Source organism: Magnolia sinica, chromosome 14 (genome assembly GCF_029962835.1).
Source record: "Magnolia sinica isolate HGM2019 chromosome 14, MsV1, whole genome shotgun sequence".
In the NCBI taxonomy this organism is placed as follows: Eukaryota; Viridiplantae; Streptophyta; class Magnoliopsida; order Magnoliales; family Magnoliaceae; genus Magnolia; species Magnolia sinica.
The window spans coordinates 77287169-77311728 of record NC_080586.1 but is presented as its reverse complement, the minus strand read 5'-3'; the positions used below and the strand labels follow the sequence as shown (position 1 = coordinate 77311728).

The 24560-nt window shown below is 40.8% G+C and overlaps 1 protein-coding gene across 3 annotated transcripts in view; it reads right to left on the bottom strand.

Moving 5' to 3' along the window:
* LOC131226291 (putative nuclear RNA export factor SDE5) overlaps positions 1-23817 on the bottom strand; it is a 66623-nt gene extending 42806 nt beyond the window's left edge. The window contains exons 1-4 of one of the 3 annotated variants that reach the window (XM_058222100.1): positions 23629-23814; positions 22945-23102; positions 16700-17271; positions 4558-4583 (exon numbers count right to left, since the gene is read on the bottom strand). In XM_058222100.1, coding sequence (XP_058078083.1) covers positions 4558-4583; positions 16700-17271; positions 22945-22952 — 606 coding nt within the window. In that variant the 5' untranslated portion in view covers positions 22953-23102; positions 23629-23814. Of the gene's footprint in view, positions 1-4557; positions 4584-16699; positions 17272-18796; positions 18855-22944; positions 23103-23628 lie in introns of all 3 variants that reach the window. The other 2 variants (XM_058222099.1, XM_058222101.1) reach the window with 2 other exon arrangements.
* Between the last annotated feature and the right edge of the window lie 743 nt (positions 23818-24560).

Genomic DNA, 24560 nt, shown 5'->3' with positions numbered 1-24560 from the left:
ATAGTCCTAAAATTATTTGTTAACATGGATTAACGGAGTGGATAAAATAAATAAATAACAGTGGACCCCACACAGTTTACTCAGTACGCTAAGGGTACTGAGTTACTCAGTACGCAATCCGCTTCCTTGCAAAAGTGACGTGACCAAGTTCTGTGGGACCCGCCATGATATATTTGTTATATCCGCACCGTTCATTCATTTGAATATATCAATTTAGGGCAGGACCAAAAAAATGAGTCAAATCCAAGGCTCAAATGGACCCCACCATAGAGCACAGTGGAGAGAGTGACGTCCACCATTAAAATCTTCTAAAGCCCAGAAAACAATGGATCTAACTCATTCTTTGTCTCATGCCTTAAAATGATATATGTAAGTGTATGGACGGTGTAGATACAACACATACATCTTAGTGGGCCCCACAGAACTTGGTGCGTCACTTCAGCAGTCTGGCTACGCGACCCGTCAGTGCGTGGGGAGACGGATTGGCTACTCCCCCCGACACCGGCCTCATGGCTGGTGGTTGGTGCTTTGTGGGCCCCACCATAATGTATTTGTTTCATCCATTCCGTTCATCCATTTCTACGGATCATTTTAGGGATTGATACAATAAATCATAGGGATGTAAATCGAAGGTGGATCACACAAAAGGAAAACAATAATGATTGGATATCCACCATTAAAATCCTCCTAAGGCCCACTGTACTGTTTATTTGACATTCAATCTGTTGATTGGGTCCTAAAGACCCAGATGAAGGGAAAAAATAAATATCAGGTTGTTCCAAAGCTTTTATGGCTCCCACAATGTTTTTAATGGTCAACGTTCATTCAACACTGTTTCCCGTAATGTGGTCCACTTGAGTTGTGGATATGGTTTAATTTAGGGCTCAACGCCTAAAATGATCACTAAAAACGGATGGACGGCGTGGATAAACCATGTGTAATCACGGTGGGCCCAACAGAGTTTACTCAGTAAGATAATAGCGTATTGAGTACGCAATCCCAGCGTGAATGCCCGTCAGTGACAGGGGCATGATAGGTCACCAAGTTGTGGGTCCCACCATGATGTATTTTTTAGATCTACACCGTCTATACATTTGAAGAGATCATTTTATAGCATGAGCTAAAAAATGGCTCAAATCTAGAGCTCGAGTGGACCCCACCATAGAAATCAGTGGAGAAATGTTTCAACGGTGGAAAGCATTTACCCCATCGACAGGGAAGCGGATTGCGTACTGAGTAACTCAGTATGCTAAGCGTACTGAGTAAACTCTATGGGATCCACTGTGATTTATCTATTTGATCCACACCGTTCATCCATTTTAAAAGTTAATTTCATTTCATATACCAAAAAAAAAAAAAATTATATCTAAATATCAAATAGACCACACCACAGGAAATAGTGTGAAATGAGTGTACCATTGAAAATTTCTAGGGGCCACCGAAGTTTTGGATCAAGCTGATATTTTTTATTTCACTTCATCCAAGTCTTTTTTATCTTATGAACATGGTGGATGAGAAATAAATATCACTTTGGGCACTAGAAAGATTTCAACGGTCGAAATCACTATTCCCACTGTTTCCAGTGGTATGGTTCACTTGGGCTTTGTATATGCTTCAATTTTAGGCTCAACGGATAAAATTATGTGAAAAAACGTATGGACGGATTGGATAAACCGCACACATTCAAGGTGGACCACAACTGAGTTTACTCAGTACAATAAAAGCGTGCTGAGTAACTAGTACACAATCCTATTTCCATCCGCCGAAGTGGATTAGGCACTGTGTACGGAGTAAACTCTATGGGGTCCACTGTCATTCATGCATTTTATCAAATCCGTCCATCCATTTTATCATATAATTTCATGGCTTTTCAAGAAAAATTAATCATATCCAAAGCTCAAGTGGACCACACCACCTGAAATAGTTTGAATTGAAGTCTACCGTTAAAAAGTTCTTGGGGGCCCACAGAAGTTTTAGATCAAGATGATATTTGTTTTTTCCATTCATCCATGTCTTTGTGATATTATGAACAGTTTGGATGACAAATAAACATCACTGGGGGCCTTATAAATATTTCAACGGTGGAAATCAATACTTCCATTGTTTCCTTTGGTATGCTCTACTTGAGATTTTGATATACTTTATTTTCGGGCTCCACCCATAAAATGATCTAGAAAAACGGATGGACGGCGTGGATGAACTAGATGCTAAACAGTGGGGCCTACAGAGTTTACTCAGTACGATAAGAGCGTACGTAACTCAGTACGCAACCCGATTTCCCCATCCGCCCCTCTTTTCATCTTCCCTGTTCATTTTCACCTCCATGGCTCCATCCACGCAGTCCGATCCAGTTTGTCCCCTCAAATCTCGGCCCGAAAGGAACGGTGAGTCGATCCGGCCTGATTCCTCGCCGGAATCTCCGAGAAAGAGGGAAGATGAAGAAAATGGGAAGAAAATGGCACTTACCTGTCGAATGGCTCACCTCCAATCACCGCTACAACAGGTACCCTTCGATTTCTTTCTCTTTTTTTTCTAATTCAATTTTTTTTTTGATTCTCCATTGCTCGGATCCGATTTTTATGGTGTGTGGGTGGTTAGCTACAGTGGGACTCATGAGTCCCCTGCAATCTACCCATGACTGTCCGTGCGTTGATGTCCGACAATAATGGAGAGGAAATGGCGCGATATTGTCGATATATCGTGCGATATCGCCGATAATATCGGCCGATATCTGGATTTGGGATTTTTTGGTATCTTCCGGAGGTTATCGCGAGTATATCGTCTCGCAGTGGTGCGATACCGATAATATCGGCCGATAATATCGATATTTGAAACACTGATCCCACCTGCCCATTTTGGTTTCCCACCATCGTTATATCAAAACCCCTTTCTTCCATCCCCGAAACCCTAAACCTAAACCTAAAATTCATAATTTTCCTACTTTCCCAAATTACTCCAATCCTAATTTTCACCTTAGGTTGTATTAGGTTTCCTATTTTTAAATAAACTATACCCTATACTAATTGGATGTCCCTACATCCATTAGATCCTAGTTTCTTTTTATTTAATGATCTTGTGTTACGATGTCGGTAGCCTAGGTCAAGATTATGCATGATTTTCTTTTTATTTTCATGATATTTGTGATGAATATAGATGTGTTTGTGTTTTTTAATTAAATATCTTAATTCGGTTATTTGATCTCACATTTTACTTAGTTCATGCATCGCTCCTGCATCACTAGATAATGATGAATGTAATCAAGCCTTGATGTTGCATAAAAGATGATTAATCCTTAAATCTGAAGACGTGAAAAGGTCACATGATCTTTATTAGGCGACTTTGGCTCACTTTTTGAGGCTTCCTAGAGGCACTAAAAGTGGGTGATGCAAGGTATGTGAACGTCCATCAAGATCCATCAATTCTTACCCTACAGTAGTTGGAAACTTGCTTTTCCGTCGACTAGCGGGCATTATATTTCTTACTACTCCCTCGTACATATCATTAACAAGGTATTCAATAGCGGTAAAGGTGGCCATAATGGCCACAGCCATTGCATTGCCGCCCCCTTAAACTCTTAAAGGGGAAAAAAAATTGTATCGGCCCATAACATAACATTACACCCCCATTATAGGCCATTTGTTTCATAACGGCCATTATAGCTATTACGGCCCTGTAACAAATAATAGTTCCCCCCATTACCGTTACATAACGGCCGTTACATCACTAATTTTTAATACCATGATCCTTAGCATGTCAATATATGCTCTTGAGAATCCTTTCTTTCCCAACACCAATCAAATTCTCTCTATAGGGACCCTATCATATGCTTTCTCCTAGTAAGGACCATGTGGAGATCTTGCTCCTCTTCCTATATTTATCTATTACTTGTCCAAGTAGGAAAATAGCCTCAAGGGCTGACCTTCTTGGAAAAGGTCCAAACTGATTTCTTGATACATTTGTTCCATGCCTTAATCTTTGCTCAATCACTCTCACAAAGTTTCATAGTATGACTCGTTAAGTTTAATCCCATAATAGTTGGTGCAGGTTTATATATCTCCTTTTACAAATAGGTACTATGATACTTTCCTCCATTCGTTTGGCATTTTCTCTGATCTTACAATCTTGTTGAACTTTCTAAACCTATATGTGCGCATGCGCACACACACACACACACAGAGATACACACACACACACACACACACACACACACACACACACACACACACACACGTAAAGTAAATTTCAAAATGTCCTCTATCATGTAGGAAGATCTTACTCTAAAAACGAGCCACTAACAGCTTGCAATAAGGTCATTGTTTTAGTGCATATTGGTCAGAATTAATCCATTTCTTTTCTTAAAAGGATGCAGCAATGAGAACTTCAATTATCTCTACTTCTATGCAGTTACTGCTTCACATCCATAATGGGAAATATCAAAGACAAATCTTAAATCAGATGGAATATGATCAGTCAAATATTAGCATGGATGTTTTAAAAAAAAAAAAATTCCAATTACTAAGAAAATAGAATAATTCATACAGAGAATAGTGACTTTACCTTTTTTGCATCATATCCACACTGACCTGCAGATACATTTTAATGGCTGATTACAAACAAAGGAACATGTACAGATAGATAGATACATATGCAGATGAACATAAACAACATACATATATCAGACAGAATCCAAACAAAGAACGAAACAAGAAATGTACATATGATATGTTGACTGCATGAACATTAAAAGGTGTCTATGTCCAATAGATGTAGTTAACAAAATTTCCAGTCGTTAAGAGGATTATTACATGACACAGACCCTGGGTGGCAGCAAAATCTTCAGAAACTCATTGAAAAGCTTAAAACTTTAAAGCAGTGGTATTGTGACAGAAGTTATATTAGTTCAAAACAATTTCTGAAGGATTTTATCCTGATAATTGTTAATACTAAGAATCCTTCCCTTCAATGAATGGAATCCGTGAACTTTGAGCCTAGAGAATGTAGAAGGAAAAAGGTTTTTCATTAAATGAGGTCACGGATGCAAACATCATTATGACATTGTAAGAGCATTTACACCTACTAAAATACACCCTCCAGTAACTAATATTCACAATGGAAGGAGAACTTGGAAATTAATAGTATGTATTAGATATTGAGTTCTCAGGTCCAACTGGTTGGACCACAAGTTGCAGTCCACCCAACAAAAAACTTCCAACCTTTCATGTGTGTGCAACATATCCATCCAATAGGTTGGCCCCATCCTGAGGATCACCTTCTGCAAATATCAGCCACTTCCACTCATTGAGTAGACAGCACTTGTATTTTTCGAGTTATCAATGACTAGGTGTTGTTTCCTATGGTGTGGTCCACCCGAGGGATGGGGCTGGCTTTTGCAGTAGGTGATTCTCATGGTGGGGCCAACCTATTGGATGTCAAATGATCTTTTGGTTTGAAGTTATCCACTAGGTGGACCGTAATTGATATTAGTTATGTCTGGTTTATTTATCGAAACTGATCATTCTAAAATATTTTGCACAAAAACTTCTTATTCCTAGTACAATCATTTTCCCAAGTAATAATTACCTATGAATAAAGTTAAGGCATAAATATCCTATGGAACAAATGACTCTAAATCTTGTTGAGCTTACTAATTTGACATCATCTGCACCTTTCACAATGGACATGATTTGCGGTTGCATCCTCCAATTTACGAATGATCGTGCATGAGTGTGTGCATGTGTCTCTTGGTGGTGGACGTGAGTGGATGGGTGGGGTGAGATGGGGGAGAAAGATTGGGAATCAAAAAACAGAGGGTATCAAAGATTAGTGAAACTTTGACAATAACTTTGAGCAAGGATTTAAAGCCCTAATTATGTTGTTGTCATTATTTTAAATTTAAAATTGAGCTTTTTATAGTCTTCAGTCTGGTACTGATTACCAAATGCCCATGGCTTAAGAAACCATTCACTACTCTTACCATCTGCATGCTTAAGAAATATTTGGCATTGTACATGGACCCCACTATTTCCTTTATATGCACTAAGCGCACACATAAAACTACATTCTAACATTCCAAAATGATTGAAGATTTAAAACTTGCCATGTTTATGATTATGTAAATTGAATATGAATATTTTGATGCACTTCATTCTGGTGAGGATGACCAAGATGCCCATGATTTAACAAAATTTTACTGCTTTTACAATAGGTTTGGTTACTCGGACATGGACAAGTTCTTTTTGAGGAATGCAACAGCAATTCGCATGATGATAGATTGAAGAGGTGAACCGCCACACATGTGCCAACATTAACATGCAAGATTCGAGCCAATCATTAGGTGGGGGTGGCCTTGAACATGCCCCAGCCAAAAATTAGGCCAATAAACTCATCAGGTAGGTCAGACTCGTCACAGGGAAATGGATGGTTAGAAAAAAAATAAAAATAAAAAAACCACAAATGGCCTATATTCAATGTACATTCCTGCCTGCCCCACTTGATGAGTAGACCAGCCTAGCTTTTGGGACAGAGCAGGCTCGCACGGAGCTCTCTTGGTACATCCCCGGATATCACACACAACTGCTACATTAACATGTGTGTCACGGTTCACCTCTTCAGTATCTCCTAGTGTGAATAGCTTTAGGATATCTGTATCCTTATATATACACATATTGTTGCTCTTCTTCCGCACATATAGAAGTACATCCTAACATATAAAACTAAAGAAAAAAAAAACCCTTAAAAAATAATTGTAATAATAGAAGTAAAGAGGTTTGCCCACCCCAAACACTTAATGCAACCTATCTGCACACCAGCACACGTCCCAAGCACAGATGCCAGTGAGAGAGACATAATATGGGCTATGCCTAATGTGTGTACCATACATATATGCGCACAGTACGTGCTTTGTACATTTCGTTATCTTCTCATGTACTCTCTTTTTCAGCTTTGCCCTTATACTACCATCCTCCTTTATTATGTAGAAGGACAGGTGTAATTTCTCAATGCCAATAGCAATGTTATAAACCATGTAACCAACAGAAGGTTAGATAAACAATTTCTTAAGGAGATCTCTCTTCCTCTTCATCTCTTTTTGATTTCCTCTCGTATTATTGCCAAGGTAGCACATTTGCATCCATCAAGTTGGCACAAATTTGTACATGCCATGGCACAATGATAAGGCCGATCCATGCATCAGGTAGGCCACAGTGTGAGGAACAGACAGATGGCTAAAAAACTATTAATTAGCCCTTCATTAACACTAAGGCCCACCTGATGAGTGGACCTGCCTGGTTTTCAAACACGGGCATCTAGATGTGGGGCTGACCTGTTGAGCAAATCATATGCTTACAACCAGTGTTCGAAATATCAGTATCGTGTTACGTATCCCACCCTTGGGATATGAATACGTATCGGTTATCTCATGGGATATATCGGTTGTGTCGCGTAATGTATCGTTGTTGTTGGAAACATGGGAAACATTGGAAATTGGCACTAAATCAGGTTACGTACATGTTTGATTTTATGTTTGGACACAAAGATTGCAACCGATTTACGAGAAATTGGGAAAATTTTATTTTCTTTTCAAATTTCCGCAACTAGGTCCTTCTCCTCAAAATCTCAAAATCGAAGCTCCCAATCCATGATTTTTCATGCAAAATGTGAAAAAAAAAAAAAACCATGGATTTGTAACAATTTGACACTGATTTAACATGATTTACAGAAAAAAAGGATCAAAATTTTTTTTTTAAATGCTCACCAAATCGAACATATGGGACGTATCCCACTATTTGTGCGTTTCGTATCGCACAAGTGGGATACAAGAAATATCGTGGGATATATCGGCTGATATCGTCGATATTTAAAACACTGCTTACAACACATGCCAGCTTTGGAAATGTGTTGTACGGAAATATTGAGAGGATTGGTTGTGAGATGCACAGGTGGAACTAGCAAACCTCATTTACATTAGAAATTATTATTTTCGAACCAAAGAGCCAAGTTGCTTCCACGAAATTTTATATAATACAAGAGCCTATTCATTGTGGAAGGATGCCTTAGAATTCAAAGGTTTTTAATTCAGTAGAACTCAGAGAAATTATATGGCATTTAGCAAAAATAGGAGTGAAACGAGGAAAAGATTGCTGGCCAGGAAGTACCCCCGAAATAATCATTTTCAATATTTTGGGTCGATGATGCAAGTGGAGAGATCAAGAAGGATGTTGTGAATAGAATTCAAGTTGGGTGGAAGAAAATGGAGATGTGCCCTTGGAGTTTTATATGGTCATTGCATACCAATCAAAATGAAGGGGAAATTTTATGCGATTGCAATAAAATCAGCCATGCTTTATGGAACAGAATGAGTGGCAAGATGAAGAAGGATATTATCAGAAATCAACGCATTCAAGGGAACTTAAGAGTAGTACCAATAGGTAACAAGATGAGGAAAAATAGACTTAGATGGTTTGGCCATGTGCTGCAATGAAGACCAAAAACTAGAACAGTTACGAGTTAGTGGGTTCAGGTTGGGAGCTCTAAAGGAGCAAGGGAAAGGCCCAAAAGGATGTGGGTGGAGGTAGTAAGAAAATACCTAATGGTCCATGATAGAGTGGAATGGAAAACTAGATTCAGCTGACCCCAATTAGTTGGGATAAGGCATAGATGATGATAATTCATTTATAAAATATATTGGAATATTAAACCAATCTAATACCAGTACCTTATTTTTCCTTTTCTCCATCAGAATTCTCAACTACCCGAAGGACACATGAAGTGCTACTACATACCTTCTCAAGATAGCTACACAATACAAAACTAAGGAACCTAATTAGTCTTTACATGACATGGTGCCACCTTATCATGCACTATAACATGCGACAAAGCAGAAATGCTTGCCAACCGAGTCCCAAATTTTTGCATCCGTCAGATTAGGGCCTTATAAGACGTGCACTTTGTAGGCTTTCTAGAGTAGCATTATTTTATTTTATTTTATTATTTAAAGTTAATGATACTTTACTTAAAAGGAGCACCAACATGGCGGAAGATACAAAGTGAAAACAAAAGAAAACCAGAAATTACATCCTTAACCTAGTGGCAAAATCACTATTAACCGAATCTTTTACAAAGGATGCCCCATTCTGCCACCAAAATCTTAGCCCTTCTTGTCACTTCAATTGCCAAGGATTTCATGTTTCGAAAGCATCTTCCATTCCTTCCCTCCCCCCCCCCCCCCCCCCCCCAAAATTACGCTCATAGTCCTACCAATAAAGCCAATCACCAACACGCCCTTCTACCTTTCCTCAGCCCAACATCAAACCAAGAACAGAGGAGACTTCCAACTGAGTCCAGCATCACCCACGAGACATTGAATAATCCCATGATTGACATCTACATAATTTGGACTAAAGGGCAGTGGATGAAAAGGTGATCAATTGATTCTACATCTTCCACATGCATCACACACATGTTGGGAAGCACCAAGTATCTTTTTTAAAGATTGTCTACCGCTAGCACTCTTTTGTGCCAACAAGCCAAGCAAACACCATCGTGCGGGGGAGGGGGTAAAGATCAAACGAAAGAGGCACACTCATGGCTTTCTTTTGCTGCCGTGGGCCAAATCAGATTGTAGGAGGATTGGACTGAGAAACTCCCCAATTTATTTTCCTTCCATAACATTATATCTGGAATTTCCTGGATCAAGTAGCATTTCCGAAGACACTGAAACTTTAGAGTCTTCAATTCCCCCATCAAGCAGATTCATGCAGCAAGGAGACCACACCAGCGGCTCCGCCTGCAAAGGAGAAACATTGAGATATTAGGATGTCGCATTCCAAAGATAGACTCGCTAACCGCGGAAATAACTTTTGATGCAGCCTCTCTCCCAACCATGCATCTTCCTAAAACCACATTTTCCCTCTATTACCAATTTCAAATAATCCCCTCACCAAATCTGCCCTTCATGTTGGTTATTGACTTCCAAATGTTTAAAGCTCTATAGATGGACGAGGGCTTCACCCACAAACCTCCCTCCTAGCATCCATAATTCCATATTTACCCCTGATAACCTCTCCACAGCATCTTTTTCGACCACAAAATCTCCATAGCCATTTCCCAATAAGGCTTGATTGACCAGCACCAATTCCTTAATGTTTGCTCCTCCCTCCTCGTAACGCCTCATCATACCTTAGCAAGTGTCTCCTTCTTTTCTGCCCTAGAAGCTTTTAAAGACTTACGGGAACTGTTTAGCAACACTGAAAATGAAGCAGCCTTCACGCATTCCCGCATTTATCCTCTTCACTTTGAACCACAACCCATCCAACCAATCATGTAATCCAAATGTTCCCAATTGATGTGATCATAGGCTTTTTCCAAATCCAATTTGCAAATTATCCCTTTTGCTCCTTCCTTATGACCAAAGCCCACACATTAATGGCCAATGATGAATGTCGTCCATGAGTTGCCTTCCTTCAATGAATGCACTCTGACTCTTCAAGATAACGCTAGCAAGAACCTTTTGAAACCTCGAAGCCAAAGTTTTTGTAAAAATCTTATAGAGACCCCCAATGAGTTTGATCAGTCTAAGGTCTTTTAAATTATCCACTCACACTACCTTCAAGCTAATGGTTATAAAGGGGCCCCTAACACTGCCGAAAGACGGACCTTTCAAAGAATGCCTTAATAAATCTCATCACATTACTTTTCAATAAATCCCAAAAAACCTGACAGAAGGCCATTGGAAAACCATCGTGCCCCGATGCCTTGTCTCTTCCCAAGGACTCAACTGACGCTTTGACTTCTTCCTCAAAAATGATTTTTCTAGGGGGCTCGGCTTCAATACAAGACAGAGAGCTAAAATTCAGGTTGTCCAACATTAGTCTCTCCCATGCTTCACCTCGCAAGAGGCCCTTGTAGAACTTCATCACGACCTCACAAACTTTATCTTTTCCTTCCACTTTGTTGCCTCCCACTTCAAGCATGATAATTTTGTTGCTTGTCCAAAGCACTCGCAATGCTATGGAAAAACTTAGTGTTTTCCTCCCACCTTGAGGCATGTTGCTCTTGACCTTTGCCTCTATTGTATATTATCTTTAATTGTCTAACATATTCAAGAGATATGCTTAGATCTCAAATTCTTTTCTTCCACAATCAGCTCAACACCTTCCACCTTAATGTTGATTTCTCGAATACCCTTAAGGATCATATCAGTTTTGGCCTTCCTGCTTCCCAATACGTCTTTTTCCGCCTCTTAATTTTTCTTTGAGCAATCTCAACTTCTGACTTAACTAGAAGCTAGCAAAGACATGGACCTCAAAAAAAGCATCCATGGAAGAGAATCCTTTAATTTCAAGTCACATGACCTCAAAAGGGAAGGGCCTTGGGCCCCAATTCTCATCACCCACCTCCGGCAAGATTGGGCAATGATCTAACACAAGCTTCGAGAGACCCCGCTACTAAACTTGTGGAAATTCCTCCACCCACTATTAGAGGTGGGCATTGAGTCAAGTCGGACCGGATTGGGTCCAACTCGACTCGGCCCGAAATTTTCAATGCACTGACCCGAACTCGATCCGATTCGGGACCGAGTCCGGGTTCTTTGACTCCATCCGATCTGTTGCACTACTGGCCTGACTCGAACCGAGTCCGACTCGATTAGGGAAACCGAGTCGGATCGGGTTGGGTACGGTTCGGATCGAATCTTGTGTTTTAAATTTTTTTTTTTTTTGAAAATTTTTAAAAAGTATAATTTTCACCGTTAAAAAATTCGTAGGGCCCACCATAACGTTTATTTTCCATCCAATCTGTTAATAAGGTCACAACTACATGGATGAAGAGGAAAAACAAATTTCATATTGATCCGAAACTTCTGTGACCCCTAAAAGAGTTTCAATGGTAGACATTCAACCCCCCATTGCTTTTTGCAATGTGGTCCACTTGATTTTTAGATCTGTCTTATTTTTCGGCTCAAGACTTAAGACGAGCCTGCCAAATGGATGGACAGTTTGGATATAACACATACCTCATGATGGGACCCACAGAACTTGCCGACGTGTCACCAACTAGCCTGGTGCGTGGTACACCTGCCAATTCCACTCCACGTACAAAAGTTGAGAAGGGTTATTAAAACATTCATAATCAATTTTTGGGCCCACCGAGGTGTGGTTCACAAATCCAAACCATCCATTATGTGTGTCCAACTTGGATGAGGGTAAGACCAAGTTTCAGATGCATCCAAATTTTAGGTGGGCCCCACCAAGTGCTTTTATATGTTTTGGGAATGTCTTCACACGATTTTAGATGGTATGGCCCACCTGAGTTCCGTATATGGATGATTTTTGGGATATCCCATAATTTAAAGGGGACCCATCAAATTCACGGTGTTGATGTTCGACACGCATCACGGTGGGGCCCACAAGTCTCAACCTCATGGGAAGCTCCCAGAGCCCAACCGCATAGAACCATTTCCCGTCAGAGCTCGATGCTTAAGGCTCAGTGCTCAATGCACCTTGAGCCACGAGCTGAGAGGATGGATTGGCTACTCCCCCTACCACCGGCGAGTGGCTGGTGGTCGGTGCTCTATGGACCCACCATAATGTATTTATTTCATCCATGACGTCCATCTATTTTTCTAGATCATTTTATGGTATTAAACCAAAAACGAGGTATATCCCAATCTCAAGTGGACGACATTACAAGAAACAGTGTTGAATGAAATTGTGCGGATCGGATCGGATCGGATCCCGAATCAAATCGGTTCGAATTGGCCATTCATCCAAACTCGACTCGATGTACGGTCGGATCTTAGTAGGCCTACTCGATTCGACCCGATCATGGCCTTCGGATCCGTCGGATCGGGTCAGATTCTGCCTAGCTCTACCCACTATTGAGACGGGGAATCCATCCAGCCTGGAACATACGACCTTGTCTTGCCCATTAGACCATGTAAATCTAACCCAATCACCCATACTCTAAAGTCCTTCATGCTACACATTGATTTTCCTCCATTAACTTTTCGTATGTGAATCTAACAACGTTGAAATCACACCACAGGTTGCCGAACTTGCCACTAGAATCCTACAGTTCGGCCCCAAAATCCAATTGCTTCTCTGCTTGCTTTGAACTATATACCGATATGAACATCCACTCGAACCCAACAACTTCATCCGCCAACACCACAAAGATAGAGAAAGCGCCACACCACACTTTTACCTTAACACAGAAATTTGAGTCCCAGACCACCATTATTCCCCCGATGGTCCCCTCGGTGTCAAGAGAAGCCTACTCCTTTGTTTTGACTCCCCATAATGAATCAAGCAAAGGCCGATCATTGCCAGGAACTTAGTCTCCTAGAAGGAAATAACCCAAGCTCTTGACCTCCGCCAAACATCCCTAATATGCATTCTCTTCTCCTTAGAGCCTAGACCGTTAACATTCCAACACAATATCTTCATTTGGGAACCAATCTTCCCCTTTTTCCCTTCCTTTGCTTGAGACACTTCCTAAATTGTAGTTAATCTAAAATGCTAGGGTGATCAATTCTCTAAAACATCTTGGGGATCTTTGAGGCTTTCTTCTATTCGTAGTTGTCACATCAACTTGTCTCACTCTAACACCCACTGAAACAGCCTTCCTCGTTATTGCCAAAGTAGACGCTAATCATCCTTCCAACACATTTCATAGCCTCCATGATCGATTGCTTGTCCGGGTCATCACTTGATGACTCTTCTACCACCCCATCCATACTAATAATAGGGCCTTCAAACTAACTGTGGCAAGTCAATTCAACAATCCTCCTATTGCGATTTGGATCGGCTCGACTTCATCGCCTCCCTCAACAACCTTTCATTGAACGGCTCCATCTGCCAAGCTCGGCCAGGTGACTCTCCTTTGCCCAATCCTCCTTTTGAGTGAAAACTACCAACGCTCTACCCTTAATGCCCTCAAGTCCAAAGCCCTAATGCTTTTATATCTTCTGCTTCGACCAATCTTAGAGAAGAGGGCTCTTCCATGTAAGCAATTGGTTCACACACGAACAAACAAACTTCCTTTGCTCCTTCATATGTATATAAGTGAATTCATATCGCACATGAAAGCCCAGCTCTCACATGTGAAAGGATGGGGCTCTTTTGTCACGTGTCACGCACTTAAAGGCGTACTCACTCGTGTTGAGGTAGAAGCATTTGTTGGATGCATGAACCCGAAGAGGTGAGAGACATGGTTTTTACTCCATTGCTCACACGTCTCCCATCCACCCCTTTATCAGGTTTGGGATACGCGTTGCCTTCCTCTGGTTGAAGCTCCCTGAGGTTGTAGTCCAACCAAGCCTCTAACTGGCGCTGCCACTTAGCTACGCCAAGCTTGTTCTCACACAATTCTCCTTCTGGTGGTCTAACAACCGTCTGGCCATGCGTTGCGCAGCCCTACTTTCGCTGGTTCTCGAGAACCCCTCCTCTAATAGTGAGGGCACGTGCAAGACCCCATGTCACCCGCTCCTAACTCCTCTGCAACAAGGCGACGTGCTTGCAGCCTCCTTCACTAGGCCTGCCACTAGGGCATGCAAGCTCTCCAACGTACTCCATGTAGCTCCCTAGTTATAGTGCTCCACTAGACCATGGGTCTCGTGCTCCATCTCTGATGGTTGTGCCATTGGCCATCCCTTTCTTTTGTTGGCCAAAACCTCATCCCCCCCTTCTCCTCCATTCCCATCCCATGGGTCCTCCAAAACCACTATCACTGACATCCTTCTCTCCTCTACTATGACAATAATCTTCTCTGACACCGAGGTCAAATTCTTCATCCTCACACATAGGGTGTCTCTCCTAACATCTTCCCACCTTTCAGTTGCAAGGTCGATAGCAAGCATCTTTCCTAAGCACGATCCAATCACGGCCAATACAAGTGGGCCCAACTTCAAATCCATAACTCCTTCCACTGCAGAAGTGTATGCGGTCCGTTTACCTTTTTTATTACAAATATCAATAATATCTCTATTCTCTGGTGAAAAATGAAGACTAAGACTGGAACTTCATGGAAAAAGCCCTTTATTGGATTTGAATGGATGACTTACGCCTTACCATGGCATTACTCTACCATTGAGTTAAAATGGCCATTTTCTTCAATTCATGAAGAGGCCACTAAGATCTATTGACCCACTCCCAGATCCTCTCTACTGGCTCGTCGTTAAAGAGGACTCTAGCGAGTAGAATCCTCTCCAACTAGACCCCAGGGCGGAGAGAGATCCACATCTCCATCATTGATAGATGTTTGACAATGGATGCTACTAGATCCACTTTGCAACAATCATAGAGCCAATCTTTCACCTCTTCCATGGTCACTCCAACCTTTACCTTCACTACCAAATTCCACTATAATGAGCTCCAGGTGTGTGCCACCACCGACAAACGGACGATTACTTCTGGACCATCTTCTATGCCCATCTTGACCTCCCCTATGGATCTTCTTTTTACACTTGGGATCCCTCTCTAGATGCCTTCCCCCCTCTAACACGGTTCACATCCATGCCCCTGAATGACAGACAACCTACCTCCATCTTTGACTATCCGCCCCCTATCTCATTGCTCTCTTCCTTTCTCCTTTTCTGCTATAACTCTATTAATAAGCTCCAACCCAAACCGAGCCCACTTGATGGAGATATTGCACCCTTCAAAGATCTTCCTATTAATGGCCAACACCACCAGCAAAACCTTTGGTCTTACGAGAAGCCTCCTTCCATGGGATGATGACTCCCTTCACTGTACCAATGCTACCAAACAACTTTTTGAAGTTAACGTTCGCCAACTCCTCCAAGAAGTTCTCCATGAGAAGAGTGGGCACCCCACCCCGATAAGGGCCTACGGACACTTCCCCTTTTCTTGGTTGCCTCACCGCCCCCCAAATATAATCTAATCTACTTCCACTCTATCTTCCCTCACCCTACTCTTTCTCCTCGCCCTCCTCCCCCCTACCAGACTCCCGCCCTTTGTGCTCTTATATCCCCCCCCCCCCTTCCCCCCCCCCCTTCTTACATCATCAACCCTTGTGGAGTCCTTCGAATTCTCAAAGTTGTTCTCAAACCTTCTCATTGCCGAGATCATCCCTCTCAACTTCTCCCCGCTACAACACGTCCTCGAAATCTCGCCTACTCTAAGTCTTCCTCTCACCACCTCGAGATCTCTCACCTCTTCTCATTCTCACCAATCTCCATTTCCCAAACTATTGTTTTCAACATTTCTTCCTAGTCAAGGATCACTGTCTTTCAAACATGCTATGTGATTATTTATTTGCACATGACCTATGTTAAGACCCAACATGTGATGCCAAAAAAGTATGCACGCAATCACAGCCTATAATAATGTAATTAGATTAATTATATAGTTGGAAACAATAATTGCAAGCAAATTAAATAGAAAATGAAAAAGCGGTGACACGAGAAGCATTAAAAGACAAACTGAAAATAACTCGTTAATCTTGAATCTCAATGAGATTTTTTTTTTCAATAAAAGATCATCTAAGGTGCACAATCCACTTCATGCTTGCATAGTCAAACACGGGGAGAAGAACAAGAAAAATCTGGCTGTCAAAAAAGTACCCAAACAGTAAATATCAAGGGTCTACCATTTACCAACATCAAGTTTCCTACAGTGCTATTGTTGGACTAGACAGCAAAAGTATAGAGAAGAAAAGGCTTTTAAGCAAGCATTGTACTCACTAAGAACTTCTCGAATCACATCCATGCCAAGCTGGAACCCATCTCCAAGCATTGCAAACAGAAAACCCTCGACATCCTTGTTATTCATAGGCTCAATCCTCGGTGCAGAGTCAGTTGCAACTGCATCCTTCATTTCCAGTTTCAATGGCTTGGTTGTTTTACCCGCATCATGTGAAGAAGAAGTGGGCCTAGCATACCCCTTGCCCAAAACACTCGAAACAGTGCCCACAGAATAAGAAAACTTTCTTGGTTTTGGCCCTTTCGAATTCTTGTTCAAATGAGTCGACATGTCAAAATCATTCTCAAGCAACAGTTCCTGTGATTTGGAACCACTACACTCACCATTAGTTGCACAGGTCACAGCATTAGATGTATGACTTGCAGCGCTAGAGTCACTCTCCTGCAAGCCATAAAGAATATCACCAGCCCTATCCACATTGCACCCTGCCTTGCAATAGGCAGACGCTATCACCTCAAGTGAAAGGGACGAACCAAAGGCATCAAGCAACCCCTTCAAGGCCCTCGCCTCATCATCAGATTTTGAGCTGCATGAGGTATCCATTTCAGATATTCTACACCAAAAGAGAAAGTTAATAGATAATTCAGAAGTAACTAGAGAAACAAGACATCAATCTGAGCAGCAATAATTTGAGCATTAAACTGCACTCATTAATAAATTAACTCACACCTAGAAGCTACTTGCAAAAGGGCCTATAAAGGCCATTCCCCATGCCTAACGAGGCAGCAAATAAGCACCAGATCATTCCATAACCGCCAGTGGTCATATTACAAACATATCAGGAAAATTGACATGTAAAACAAACAACATTTCCAAGAAAGATATCAACACGAGGCCACTGACCAAATCTAGATACACATTCTTGTCAACAATTATGATAAACAAATAAAGATCCCGAAACAAAGATAAAAATTCTGAAACCTAGTTCCAGTAGGGGAACTACAAAAAATTACCTGTTACAATTAAAATGTTTCAAAAAAAAAAAAAAATTTTAAAGGAAAAGTATTCAACAGTTATGTCTGAGGAAACTGTTTCTCAAATCTCAATCATCCTCTGCACCATTGTCTCAGGACTTTAGAGATCCATACAAAAATGTTTCTTTGAAGGGCAAGGATTAAAATCATGTAATGACTCATCGTGCACGCACATGCACACACAAATATGCAGACGTACATGTACATGTACATATACATATAAACGCATTATAGATTAAAAACCCATCATCCACTTTCAGTCTTTGACCTTATACGACATACAAACAGACCGTGGTAGAAAGGTTCATATATTTCTTCCTACCATTCTATCCCATCATCTCATGTGCATGTTTCAGCCCTCATAAGCAAAACCATGGTCACCTGAACTGCATTTCGACCAATTTGAGTTAGAATTCATAGTTTGTAGACTGATGCTTTTCAAAAATCCTAAGTTCATTGGGCTAGGTTCATTTAGTTCGTTTTCCAATATGCTCAAGTTGCATATCAGGTTCTCCTAGTTCGATGCACTAGTACAATGATCTTAATGGTGGGGCCCAACTTTTTCACAGGTCAGATGTCCTACACATTGGACATGTTGATAGGAAAAACCAAAACATATGCTACATTAGCAACTTAGCATAGAAAAAGTTGTAGGCGATAACTGATTCAGGTACTGGACTACTAAGATACTTCAACACCAGTGACTCTTCAACTGTACCAATGGCGTAGTTGTATGGTGATTCACAATTTTCAAATTTTATGGCCCATTGTATACGAAGTGTAACCAGAAAATTATATTTAATGATCTCAAGGCTTAACCTTATGGTATTCAGACCTCTAATCATCTATTTAACCATTAACCATCAACTGGCAACTACTTAGTAGATTGCTTGGATCATTCGTCTTGCAGCTTTTAAGCATCACGCCATCTATTACAGCAACCATGATTTGGAAGGTCTGGATCGTGTCAGAAATAAGAAGCCACTCGCCCAAAAATTAAGTGAAAGACGGTGAACTATCACTATAACCTCATAATCTTTCAGAGGTTTTCAAAGCATATGAGTCCACAAGGAAGCCCATCCATGTGCCGACACATGTACCAACCTGGCATGGGGTGCAAGATCTAAGCCATCCATCATTTGATTCCCAGCCCATGGATGACCTGTGCCAAAAATCAAGTTGTAGCTGTCATTAGAGGCAATAGTGTTCAAAACAACTGGACAGCTAAAAAAACTGCCAAGTTTTGTTAAGCCCTTTGCTGATTTTGACCCTGGGGCCTACTTGATGAGTTGTCTGGCCTGATTTTCAAGAGAGGACACCTACGGCGTGGGACCCACACAATGGACGGTAGACACTTAGAACTTAGATTTCTTACACATGTTCTAGGTCAGAAAGCATGTAGATGGGTTGTCTTATACATGCCTAGGCTTACAAAACTCAATGTCCCATATGAATTATTGTATGCAGCAGTGACTTTAGCATTGTCCTTTCGGGTTTTGCTTTTCTTTATTTCTAAACTCTAACAGCAACAGCAACAGCAAGCATATGTGGTGGTGACTTGGAAGTCCCAGAGGCGATCTTCAACACCACCACCACCTCCTCCTCGTCATAAAAAGAATAAATTGATTACCACAAACTAAATCAATCAACTTTGAACCATTGATCGAATAGGAGAACTAGTTAGCTGATCCAGTCATTTGAATCGGGGCAAATTGAACTGCAAATTTGTTCAATCAAACTAGTTTGTAGCTGTGTGAGCAAAACTCTAGGCATGAGGGTCAGTGAACTAATAAATATTACCTGTGTTTCAATCAAATGATGCAGCAAATGAACACTTAGCATTCATGAAGTCAGGAGTTGACAAGTATTATTTAATGGCAATCAGCATGTCCTTATAACCATGATGGGTGCAAATCTTGTTCTAACCTATTAAACGACTACATGGTGCTAAAACCTATGAGAAGCTACAATGAAAGGAAGAAGAAAGGTAGAAGAAAGAAACAATGAGAGAGAGAGAGGAGAGAGAGATAGCAAAAGCATGAGATGCTTAGGGTGTATTGAAACCCTACCCCTCTACTCTTATTAATTCTTCTCTAATATAACCAAACTATATTCAGAGCTCACTGCTGAACATTTTCTTAGTGTGAGATACAAAGAGGTTTAATTAATCAAACTGGAACATCAAATTAGACAGATAATTTTCAATAAACAGATAAATTTTCCAACTTTCAGTACTTGAATCATGATATTTGGGAATAATTATAACAGTAAAGGATTGCACAGCTCTCATTGTTGAACCTTGCTAACAGGAGAAACTGATTAAAAGTCACTGCAAGTACTAAGTACATTGGGAGGTAATGATTCCTTTCTGCATTTGGTAACAAAGACAGAAAAGGCAGACGAAGTTAAAAGAAGAGCTTGCAGCTGCCACTTTCCATGCAGCATTCATAGAATACTCAACAGCTGCAATTACCTACTTAGTTTAATACAGAATCCCAACAATAACTAGGACGTAACTGAAAGTGTGCTTTGATAGGTATTAATAATTAATTTCAGATAATACAAGGTAAAGAAGCAACCAAACTCAAATTTCAAAAGATTTTTTAGGGTTTAGGAGAAAATTGAATGGACGAAGGTGATGGCATCTATATCTTCCAGGAAAGCAATCGGAACTCAATCAAAGTCAATGAATTCAAGAACAATTATATACCAATAGAATTTTACTGCTCATATCCAAATAAAATTTTCAAAATCCCTTTACTACTAGTATCCAATATGAGGTCCCTCGGGGTATGTTGTTAGCCGATAACATGGTGTTGATCAACATGACCAGAGATTGGTCAATGCTAACTTGGAGTTTTGGAGGAAGGCTCTAGAGTCTCAAGGTTTAAAATTAGCAAAACCAAAACCCACTATTTGGACTGTGACTTTATTAGGGATAGTCATAAGCGCGACACTTTAGTTAAAATTGATGAGCAGGAGATTCCTCTTAAGTGATTTCTTTTAATATCTAGCTCTATATAAGGACAACCAGTTGTGTGATTGCATGCAAATGAATATAAAGGGAAAAACTTCACTAGGTATGCTATATAGAGTAGAGAGTTGGGTAATTAAGAAGCAACATGAGCAAAGGATGAGTGTTGTAGAGATGAGAATGTAGAGATGGATGCATGGGAAGAAAAATAGAATAGAATCGATAATGAGGTCCCATGGCTAAGAAAACCAGAGTCCTAGCAAGGAAGAAGAATTAGTTTAAGGCTGAAGGGTGCAAAAGGAGGGAGGATCTAAAAGGACTTGGATCAAGGTAGTGAGAATGAATATGAAGGCTTCCTGTCTTCTTCGCTCACCAAAGATAGGATGTTAGATGTGATTTTTTTTGGTGAAACAGGATTTGTAATATGGTTTTAAGTTTTAACACTCAGACAAGTCATAACATGGTTTTAACACTCCGACGAGTTTGATGTGACTCATCCGAGTCGACTTGGACTCGGTAGGACCCAATCCAATTCAATACCATGAATCACCCCCTGGAGTCACCCACGACTCAGGTGAACCGGACCACTTCAGCCCCAACTCGGGGAGTCCAACTCGGCTCTGCCACAAATAGCTGGGACATCCTATGAATATGGTGGTGGTTGTGGTGGTGGCAGACTGGCGACAGTGGTGTAACATTAAGATAAGGTGTTTTTTTTTTTTTTTTTTTTTTTGAGAAGTACATTTAGATAAGATATGGTAAAAGATTTAGATAAGGTACAAAAGTTTTCTTTACATTCTTTATCATTCCAAGTGCAAAAGAAATCAAGATATACAAATTCAAGAAGAGATGTTTTCTTCAAATTAGTTCTACTTTCTAGTACTAAAGAGGCAATAAACTAGTAAATCCTATAAATTTCTGGAAATAAATATCTGCAATAAATCTGTTGTAAAATGAGGTTGGGACACAAAAGCAAAAGAATTAACAAATTCAAGGTCTTTTCAGGAATTAGACTTTACTACTAAGAATCCAAAGAAATGAAAGAAGAAGTACAAGTTATAGGGAAAAAGAGTCCTGCAATTACTCTTTAATTCATAAACAATAACATCAATGGATGATTTGGACCAGAAAAAATGTATGGAAGCAATCAACATTGTACGTCACTCTCTTCAAAGAAAACATTGCCTCATCCTCCAGCAAAGTATAGTCAGTAATATGCAAGATGCAACATGCATCAACCAGACATATGCCACACATGCACTGATCCAGGAGATTGCTTTGCCCATGTCACAAGCTAGGATCACCAGCATTTGTTGCCACATGGCCCACTGCAGCTCACGAGCTAGGATCACCACCATGTCAACATGGCCCACTGCATGTCACAAGCTAGGATCACCGCCATGTGTTGCCCCATGGCCCACTGGGACCACATGCAAAGATGGTTGGATAACCAGAGATGCCATCTTGTGACCCAATTTAAACAACCTATCATCCAATAATCAAACTGAAAAATTATTACTGACCATGGACATACTGATTTGAATGTGAGCCATTGAAAGTTTCCTTCTGACAGTCCACATTCAGCTACACATATAAGCGGTAAGAGTCATCGATTCAGCTAAGTTTCTTACCCTGTACTATCTGGGGTAGCACCCAAAATATTGATGGTTCTGATCATCTGACCATCACGACACATGGACTCTAATGGACAAATTCATGATGATCTTGAAGCAATATACACAAAATGAATTCCTAATCCTGAGCATCCAAGACATGAGACCTACCGTGGAGGTGCATGGCCCAAAATCACACTCATCAGACAACCCTAACCATTCAATTTCTCCCACTGAATTTGAACTGTTAATATTTCTTTTTACTGTCATCTAGGATTATCAGGTCATTGTACATCTTGGGCCATGCAACAACCACCGCAGGTCTCAGGATTTTAGGTCTAGATTAATGCAGATCAATGACAGGAGCATATATAGGATCCATACTATGCGGAAGTGTGGTATAATCCTCATCTTAAAATTGTGGTTCTTCTTAATATGAGACTGTTTAGTGTCCCAGGATCCACAGTCCATAAGAGCGAGGCACATCCTTCAGTGGCCCACACCATCTATTGTCCCACATTGGATCAGCCATGCCCCAAAAATCATCCCAATAGAACAATCCTAACCCTTCAACCAGTGAACCGCAAATAGATCACCAATGGAAATATATAGCCACACTTCACAGTCACCAAAGAAAAAAGAATAAAGAATAAAGACAGCCAAACATTTGCATGGCTAGGATCTTCAAATCCACAGAATTTTCAGGGATGGCCCATCAGATCAAAGGACCAGACCAAGAAACTGTGGGCCCCACCTGTACTGACTCCCAAATCGTGGACACAGCTAGATATCATCGAGCCAATGATCATATCACGATTCCCCCCTATTTCATACGAATTACAAAGAAGCTATAGATGCATATACGTGTGTGTATGTATCCATGCATATAGCAGGTCTCAAGTCCAACTGATTAGACCACAGGGTAAGGGCCCACCAAGCAGATAATTCCCAAACCATTACCGTATGCTGGCCCCACCATGAGGATCACCTAGTGCAAGAATCAGCCCTATCGACTCATCAGGTGGGCTACAGCATAGAAAACCATGTATAGCCATTCATAAATAGCAAAATAAAAGTGGGGTCCAGTCGATGAGTGGATACGATTTTTGCACAGGTTTTTGATCCTCATGAGAGGGCCAACCTAACAGACGGGTTGGACGTACAACACACATGAGAGGTTGGAAGTTATCCGCTGGTTGAGAATTTCTCTATATATAATAAGCGGTGATAATTCGAAAATGAAAAGATAAGATCGATGAAGAAATGCAGAGACGAAATTAGGGTTTTGAAGTACTAAAAAATCAAGAACATTGATGAAAAATCTATGAATTTCAGGAGAAAATTCCTACCCGACTGTAATCTGATAGGTTTTGATGAATGATTTGAATCGGAATCCTAGAACTCGAGAATCAAATGCTTGCGTGAAATTGGGGTTAGAGATTTGGAAGAGAGAGGGAGAGAAATCAGAGAAGACGAGCTTTCGCTTCTCTCTCTCTGAAATGTGAGAGAAACGACGGGAAGAGAATGCCGCTAAGGCACTTCCGGTGTTTATATCGTGCGATTGAAGATCCACCCGCATATCTTCACGAGACACAACAAGGTGCAACCCACGTGGCTTTATGACACGTGTAAAAGATCCGACCGTTCAGTAGATGGACCCAGGGGAAACGCTTTTCAGACTCGAATATCTTTATGGTCAGATCATGAGGTGGGGCACGTGTCTTTGGATAGTGGACGGTTACAGCCAATCACCCCCGTTCATAGTGCATGAGTGGGCCTCCTGATGATCAGGACCGTTGAAGTTTACTATAGTCACCCTGATAATGGACTTCCAGGATCTTTCTCAAATGCCAAGTCAGCACGCATGGAGCGCTTGAGTTTGGGCGTGAAGATGTCTCATCATCAACAATATTAATTACCTAAGGCGGCTTGCGTGATGAGCCTATCAATACGGACCTCCGAGCTCGCAGGTCTCTGTGGGGCCCACCGTAATGTATATATTTTATCCACTCCGTCCATCCATTTTTACAGGAAATTTTATGGTTTATTGCTATAAATTATCCAGATAAAAACCTCAAGTGGACCACACCAAATGAAAACGTAAGTATATTGACCACCACCGTTGAAACCTTCCCAGGGCCCACAGTGATTTTAATTTATCATCGAACCTGATCACAAAGTCACACAGACATGGATGAACATAAAAAATAAATATCGTACTAATAGAAAACTTCCGTAGCCCCCAAATGATTTTTCAACGGTAGGTTTCAATCCCTACGTT